The 8,057-nt window shown below is 38.9% G+C and overlaps 2 protein-coding genes across 2 annotated transcripts; one reads left to right on the top strand and one right to left on the bottom strand.

The window, feature by feature from the left end:
* Nucleotides 1–311: 311 nt before the first annotated feature.
* On the bottom strand, nt 312–5,634 carry LOC130982708 (magnesium-chelatase subunit ChlD, chloroplastic). The gene is made up of 14 exons (XM_057906779.1): nt 5,128–5,634; nt 4,933–5,017; nt 4,520–4,836; nt 4,220–4,343; nt 3,760–3,852; nt 3,192–3,287; nt 2,960–3,094; nt 2,587–2,787; nt 2,147–2,302; nt 1,858–1,965; nt 1,321–1,455; nt 992–1,153; nt 745–865; nt 312–653 (listed from the first exon to the last, which is right to left on the bottom strand). Exons 1-14 carry the CDS (start codon nt 5,535–5,537, stop codon nt 568–570), a joined length of 2,229 nt encoding a protein of 742 aa, XP_057762762.1. The 5' UTR covers nt 5,538–5,634; the 3' UTR covers nt 312–567.
* A 1,301-nt stretch (nt 5,635–6,935) lies between these two features.
* LOC130980516 (protein MAIN-LIKE 1-like) lies at nt 6,936–8,057 on the top strand. The gene is made up of 4 exons (XM_057904186.1): nt 6,936–6,960; nt 7,042–7,451; nt 7,538–7,624; nt 7,713–8,057. Exons 1-4 carry the CDS (start codon nt 6,936–6,938, stop codon nt 8,055–8,057), a joined length of 867 nt encoding a protein of 288 aa, XP_057760169.1.

The following is an 8,057-nucleotide window of genomic DNA, read 5'->3' as shown; positions in this document are numbered from 1 at the left end:
ATCCACATATATTGATAACACACCATACACCAATATACATGAATATCACTATTATTTTATCCATTAGTAAATTAATTTGTCATTTTGAATATGAAAAAGAAAAAAAAAAATCAAACCCACGCTACAAACAGGTTGGAACCTGATTCAACTAGGGACTTGAGTAGTGGGGGTTTTTATATTTTTAAGGAAATGTTGGCACCCAAGAGTTTAGTGGTAGAGTAGAGGGCTCATTTAAGAAAAGCCCATATGAGCAAGCAATGCCCAACACTTGGTGCGTTGCATGCAAAAACAGTTGCACACTTGCACTTCACTTCTTCACTTGTAAACTTCCTTTATAATTTACATGGGGACAAGAAATCTCAAATCTGCATTTGTACATTTCTCATTTGGAAGATACCAATAATTATACTTATAAACAGATAGAGCGGAAACCGTTATTAAGATACTTCCTTGGACTTAAAAAGATGATAGATCATCGCATGATACACAATTTACATTAAGGTGGAGCAAAACAGATAAAAGAAAAATGGGTCGTGCTTGGCTAATGGCTACTTAGTTCTCAGAGCTTCATGAATTCTTCAACGCTGATAAAGCATCCTTTGTTGCCGATGAGATAACAGCGTCTGAAGCATTTGGCAAATAATAATACTTCCCTGCAGTATAGAGGGTTGTTTTTTTAATTTATTATTAATGCAGAGATTTGAGAAATGAATTGATTCAGCAACTTTGTACAATTTCACAAACCTTGGGCAACTCTAGCAATTTCCTTGGCGAAACCCGTTGAGACAAACTTATTTTCGGTGTCGATGACAAGGAGCGACATTCCTGCTTTGTAGATTTTCCCAGCCACCTCAAGAATTTCATCCTATATAAAACAAGTTAACGATCAGTTTTAGAGCAAGACAAGGTGGAACCAACAGAATTCTTTTAGGGACTAGCAAGAAAGGTAAAATAGGAAGTTGAAATTGTTGGTCATATCCTCATTCCGTACCTTCAAATCTTGAGCTGAAGGTTTGGGGGCATCAGAGGCCGCAGCAGCTTCCGGGTCAGTTGATCTTTTCAGGGATATGTTTGCTCTGCCATCAGTGATTGCAACAATCATCACACGCCCAACATCACCACTTTTTTCGGCATTTAATCCAACCCTAACAGCCTAAAGATTTACCATAAAAGGAACATCAGGCTTAAGAAGATTTAGATGAACGTTAAAGCATCATATTATGTCATAACACTAAGGCATTGTTTAATCTTTACAACATGAATCAATTATGTGGCAGTGTCATGACATTTTACTGTACTAAGCAAGCATGATTTGCATACCGTGGTAAGACCATGGGCAAGAGGTGAACCTCCACCACATGGAAGCCTTTCAAGCCGTTTCCTTGCCATTGCAATTGATCTCGAAGGTGGCAAGAGAACTTCAGCTGCATCTCCACGGAAGGGAATTATAGATACCTATGTATGAAGAGCAAATAACCATTATTTATTAGTCAAGGGATCCCTTTTTTTGTTTCTTTGGAATAAAAATTAGCACGTTATTGAACAAACAGAAAAAGGAAACATGTTTTTCTGTTAAGTCCGGCACATATATTCTTTGATCTGCCATAAATTTTAAACTAATATATATTAAATTTAGCTGCACCAGTTGAATCATACAGGCAACTTAAATGTTTTCTTCTAAAAATATTCTGTGTTCTAAGTATTGCAATATCCTTATCCCATATTTGGGACCTTGTATATAAAACCTACAGGATAGGGAGCACATGTACTTTCTGCATATTCTGATGCTTCATTTTCATTCACCATTAAATTATAAAGAGATTCCTCTTCAACGTTAAAAACATGAGACCTGCTCACCTGATCCCTGCTTGTATAACTTTCAGCTAGAAGTTTAAGTGCTGCACCTTTCGCATTCTGCATCCTGTTCAATGCCATGCTTCCACTTGCGTCAACTACAAATATCACCTGCAGTAATTATAGATTTTAGACTAAGGAAACAAAAGCTTGTATAAAAGCTTACCATAACAAACTTCACTTCAGACTACTTTCGATTTAGATTATCCATATTAGAGTATGCAAAGTGCAATTATCTAAAATGATTACTTTTTACTTTCTAGTAAAATACTTCAAATGTAGATATACATACCAAAGCTCCAGCTTTTCGTGCCATTCTCTTCGCCCTCATGTCAGTTTTCTCAACAAATACTTTTCTACGACTTTCAGAGTCTTTTGCCCTCCGCAACTTTTGGTAAGGTGCAGCAGCTCTAAGGGTTGCATCAACTGCTAATCTCTTTACAGGGCCCTGCAAATGGTAATGACATTTGTGGAAAAAAAGCATATCAAATATAAGGTTGTAATGAAAAGAAGTAATCTTGATTCAATTACTTTTTAGCAAAAATATAGTCAAACTAGAAAAAATGATACAAATGCAACCCAATACAGTTTACAAACTAATCAAATCATTAAATTATATAACCTAAAGGCATTCATCAATGTTCCAAGAAAAATTTAGAAACACCTGCAAATCAGATAGATATTTGATATTATCTTTTTTAGGAAAAATGAATGACTTTTGGAGTAGCTGACCTTTGGAAGCATTGGCTTGATGTACCGGCCTCTATCCTCTGAAAATATGACATTCTTTGCCCTTCCAGCCCTCCCACGGCGTCTCTGAGCTTGTTGGGCAAAGAAGAGAAGTTTCTCATCTACCAAGCCACCTTCAGCATCAAAGATAAACTCTTCAGGTAATTGCTCTTGCTGCTGCTCATTCTCTTTATCATTTTCATCCTGTGCAGAATGAAAAATATTTAAAATTGTATAAGAACAGCAAGGTGGATACTAAAAGAATTAGGAAACCCACTGGACAGGAATGGCTAATATATTTTCTGGCCAACATCTATTGCTTTCAAAAACATATTGTAATCAAAGTTTTGTTGACTTGAAAGATGCTTTACTCAACCTCTTGTTCTTCCTCTTCATTCTGTTCATCGCCTTCTTGGTTTTGGGGAGGTGGAGGTGGAGGGGGAGGCTGCTGATTTTGCTGCTCTGGTGGGTTCTCACTAACAATTGACCGGGGAAGAATAACCAGTTCTACCTGTATCAAAAAAGAAATGTTAAATAATTTATCAGAAAGACTGTTTATTTTAGAAAGTAACATTGATGTGCGAAACTTGCACTTAAAGAAAGCTTACAGCTTTTTTCAGGTCATCCACATAAACCTTATCACGTCCCTCCAGAGCAGCTAAGCACTTTGCAACACGAGCAGCATATAGCTCAGCTCTGTGCCCCTGTTGTTCATCATAACTATTTAAAATGATCAATCCATATGATGAGGGCTTGCAAAAAATGGCTTGGTATAACTACTGTGATCACAGAGCAATTTTTTTTTTATCTCTCTCTATTAAATTAAGTATATTTGTAGATGACAAAACAAGATGTCAGAATGCTTCAACATTCTTTTTAAAGTTTTATCTCTTATTGAAGCAAAAGTTCAACTACTTCTGTATCTTTAAAAACTGTAGCAAAAAATTTGAAGGATGTATTTATCTGCAAATAACAAAAGAATGAGACTTCCATGCTAATGTATTTCACAAGACAGAAGAATCAGTTACCACCCTCAAGGGACAAAATGTTCTGAATGAAATCAATATAGGATCAAAGTAATCACGATCAGTTCAAATAACTTCTGGATATCTCCTGCGACACATCAAATATATAAAAAAACTTGTGCTGAAATTTAACAAGTTATAGAGAATTAACCTGACAACCACCTCGTAAAGCTTCGAAAACCAGGTACTTCAATTGTTCTCTGCTAATGGAAACATCCTTTAGATACTCTCTAGCCAAGATGATCTGCAGTAGGAAAATATTGCAAATACTATAACATTTAATTGACAACCTACAGATAAAAGCTAATATCAACAAACCTTAAAAAGAACAAGGGCCAATAAATTTTGTAAATTCAGTTGTTTGGTTGTAGAATGTACATATCTCCGCCTTAAAAAGCAAAGTTTTCGGATAAATGCCTATGGCTTCTGCCTATCAATCTTGAGTTCTTGACATTATCAGTTTTGAGAAAATGTCATTTTAGTTATAGCCCCGCCCGAAAAACTATAGTAGCTAGTATAACATCACTTTTAGGTGTTTTCATTTCCTAAGTTCATATATCAGTCCTAAGGCTACTCTTATTTATTCTCTTCATTTTCCCTCCTAGAAATACCTGAGTTTTTGCACTGTCTGTTTCCTCTTCGACCATTTTAAACACTTGGCTACTCTTTTCCTGAAATTCTGTAGCAATTCCAACAGCAGCAACGCGTTCTTCAAAACTCATTGGAAGATCTGCGCTGCAGACGGGTGCGTAGTTAGAAATAAGATAGCCGGTCAAGATGTGGAAAAGAATTCCATGTTTGAGGAAATAATTTAGTACACTCTTGACATTCCCACCCTAGGTCTTGGACCTCCCTCAGCAAACAAAAGAGACCATGAAGAAAGAAAAGGGGGCTGTCAAAGCAATCAGTACCTCAAATTAATTGCTACACGATCTAATAGATGTTCACGAACAGCACCCTCTTCTGGATTGTAGGTAGCAATCAAGAGGGGCCTGCAGGGGTGCTTGAAGCTGATTCCCTCGCGTTCGACAATATTGACTCCTTCAGTCAGTACATTAAGGAGCAAATTACTAATACCCTCATCCAAAAGATTGATCTCATCAACATATAAAACACCTCTATGAGCTTCCGCAAGTAGGCCAGGCTGGAAAACAGTTGTGCCTGTTTTCACAGACTCCTCAACATCAACCGATCCAATGAGTCTGTCCTCTGTGACTCCAAGAGGAATCTAAGATTAAATGAATACATGAGGATTTTCTTCAATAGAAAAATAACTCTCCCATGTACAGTTAACAGAAAATGAATGCTGGATTATTGACACTACCTGCACAAAGGGAGACTTTACAATACGAGTTTTAACATTTCCATCGGAATCATATTCCACGCGCTGGTCAAGACCATCTTCCCACCTACAATTACAAATATCGTTACAACTTCCTAGTTCCTATCAGGATTATGATTGATAAATTGCTACTATAGTCGACATCGAATCTAGCAAAATGAAGGTGAGTGAGCTTACTCTTGAGGGGAAGATGGATCAGCATTTGCAATGGAACCAAGGACAACTTCAATAGGTGGGAGGACCGCGTGCAATCCACGTGCCATGACAGTTTTGGCGGTTCCACGCCTACCAGAAATGGCAATTCCACCAATGGCAGGGTCAATGGCGCCAAGCAACAGAGCAGTTTTGATAGCATCTTGGGCAACAACGGCGGCGAGTGGGAAGTAGTGTCTTCCGTAATTAGAAGACTCTGGAATTTCACTCTCTGCAGCGACAACAGCTCCATTTTGGGATTCCGAACGGATCCTCTGAATGCGCGAATTATTTGAACCGAATCTCAGAGCGCAAAAGAGAGGAGAGCGAGATTGAAGAGTAGGAACATTCGAGAAGGTTGGAGCTGCTAGAGTCAATGACAGTGCGAAACCCATTGCGGTTCTTCAGAGACTCTGACTATCATCAACTCTCTTATCCGTTTCTTCTCTTCCAATAGCTACCTCTACCTCTACCTCTCTCTCTCTCTCTCTCTCTCTCTCTCTCTCTCTCTCTCTCTAAATAAGTTATATTTTATTTTAATTTTATAGTTAAAATTAATTTTTTCATTTTTCATTATTTTATAATTTCGTTCTTAAGTTACTAGAACAACTATACTATAATTATAACTTTTGTCATTATTTAAAAAAAATTACAATAAAATAAAAGATATCTTTAAAATAATTTTAAATTTTACCTAGATGACCAAAATAAAAAAAATAAAATATTCAGAACAAAAATAAAACGTTCCAAACATTAAAAATTAAATCGAGACTTAACATAAACCGATTTTTTTATCTAAATAAATATTAGAAAAATATTATTTCTGAAAATACGCACCCATGAATCTGTTTCACAAATGCGCAGGGCCAATTTTTGGGAGGCGCCTGCGAAATGGGTTTGCATTTCAACTCAAGGGTGGAGCCAACGAAATGGAGCTGACACTGGTAGGCATCACCATTTCGCGGCTGGCATCCAAGAAATGCTGCATTCCAAGCCTAGCGCACATGAAGTGGAGCATATCACGGGCAACGGCAGCGAAATGGGCCAATGCGCCGGCAGCGAACACGAATTGGGGAGCTTCGTGTGTGGCGCCCACGAAGTAGCTGGTCAAAGCGGCAGGAGCTCAGGAAGCAGCAGGAATCGTACCTCACATGCATTGGGTGTGTTGGGTGGCAGGAGACACTTGGGAAGGGAGCCAAGACAATTATAAAAGGGTTGTGGGGAGGGGACCTCATGCACAGTTGAAAGGAATAGGGGGTAAAAAAAATGTTTGAGTGGTAAAAGGAAGCTGGGAAGAGGTGTTTCTGTGGTGCTGAGTTTAAAAAAATTAACTTAATATGAGTGGGGGTGGGGTTAACGTGGAAGAGAACCTGAATCGGTTGGACGAACTTCATATAGCGGCACATCTGCTCCATAAGGTTAGTTTACGTCGTTAAGATGATTGATCTTGTTAGCGATGATGTTAGAATTAATTTTTTTGATATTAAAATTTGTTATAGTATTTTTAATTATTGTCTTTCTTGCTACCTTATATTGCAGCCACACGTGTTCTTACTCCTCATGGCACACTCGTCGATGTTTTCATGTTAGATCCTACAGATCCAAGCATGGAAATTAGGCGGCAGAGACTTGAGTCTTAACTGAGACGCACAAGATGTTACCATGCCTCTTTGATAAAGCGCTTCAAATATGACAATCTACTTATTAACGCCTTTGTTGAACGATGGCGACTCAGGACACACACATTTCACCTCCCTTGGGGTGAGTGTACCATAACCCTGCAGGATGTTGCAATGCAGTTAGGTCTACCTGTTGATGGTTAGCCTGTCAGTGGTACTTTGAGGTCATGGAGCAAGTTTCACCAAAGATATATTTGGGAATGGTATCATGAACTTTTAGGTGAGGTTCTCGCTGGCCACGTAGGGACAACGAAATTCAACATCAAGTTGAAGTGGCTCAGGACTCGTCTTCAGCAGATGCCATTTGACTTAGAAGATAATGGCCTCATACAATATGCACGTTGTTACATACTTTACTTGTTGGGAGGCGTGCTTCTTCCGGACAAGGCCAACAACACGGCGCATGTTCGACATCTGCCGTTATTGGCTGACTATGATGCCATCCGTACCTACAGTTGGGGTAGCGCCGTGCTCTGTTGGTTATATCGTGCTATGTTCCTAGCAACAGATTACAGTGTTGAGGGTATAGCCGGGTGTCATACATTGCTTATGTCGTGGATATACTATAGATTACCTTTCTGGGCACCGAATGTCATGACACCATACAGTTTTCCTTTAGCCACGAGATATGTTATCAGTCTTCCTACTTTGTGACTTTTTAAATTATCCTTTAAGGTTGGAAATAGATTTATTTTAAGGTTGTCGTTGTCCAACAGGTGGGCGGAGAAAAAGGACAAAATGACTATGCTGAGCAGCACCTACTGAGGCACCATCTGAGGTTGGACAATCTGCAGGTGGATGAGGTTCATGGTGGTTGTTATTAATATCTTTTCAATAACTGCGTATATACATGTAGTGAGGAGTTTCTTTTCTGTGTAGTTTGTTTGGTAGCCGTACATGGACCCCCGAATTCTGTCTAGAGTTCTGGCTGAATTTCTCGGCCACCCACATGGAGATTTTTATACCGCAATTGTGCCTCTCATATTTTTCAGGTGGATTGAGATCTTAAATGTTGACCGGGTGTTGCGTCAGTTTGGAGGAAAGCAAGGACCTCTGAACCCTCCGCTTAATATTGATACCTTTCATCGACAATCGGCCCGCAATGATGACGGATGGTGGCCAGTTCGACTATTCGAGTGGTTTGAGGTATGGGCTAACCGGCGCACTGATGCATATCGGCTGCGGATTGATCATGTAGATACATTGCGTCCCAACCAAGATTACTATAGGTGGTAA

This window comes from Arachis stenosperma, chromosome 5, assembly GCF_014773155.1.
Source record: "Arachis stenosperma cultivar V10309 chromosome 5, arast.V10309.gnm1.PFL2, whole genome shotgun sequence".
Lineage (NCBI taxonomy): Eukaryota > Viridiplantae > Streptophyta > Magnoliopsida > Fabales > Fabaceae > Arachis > Arachis stenosperma.
Note: the sequence above shows the minus strand (reverse complement) of the source record. Positions and strands in the feature narration are given on the sequence as shown.

Bases quoted from the DNA above. Each gene is read 5' to 3' on its own strand.
- LOC130980516 (XM_057904186.1), top strand. From the start codon at position 6,936: ATGCAGTTAGGTCTACCTGTTGATG. The intron at 6,961-7,041 runs GTTAGCCTGTCA...ATGAACTTTTAG, and splicing joins GTTAGGTCTACCTGTTGATG to GTGAGGTTCTCGCTGGCCAC. The intron at 7,625-7,712 runs GTTCATGGTGGT...TTTGTTTGGTAG, and splicing joins ACAATCTGCAGGTGGATGAG to CCGTACATGGACCCCCGAAT.
- LOC130982708 (XM_057906779.1), bottom strand. From the start codon at position 5,537: ATGGGTTTCGCACTGTCATTGACTCTAGCAGCTCCAACCTTCTCGAAT. The intron at 2,303-2,586 runs GTCAGCTACTCC...TACCATTTGCAG, and splicing joins TCAAGCCAATGCTTCCAAAG to GGCCCTGTAAAGAGATTAGC. The intron at 866-991 runs GTACGGAATGAG...TGTTTTATATAG, and splicing joins CTTCAGCTCAAGATTTGAAG to GATGAAATTCTTGAGGTGGC.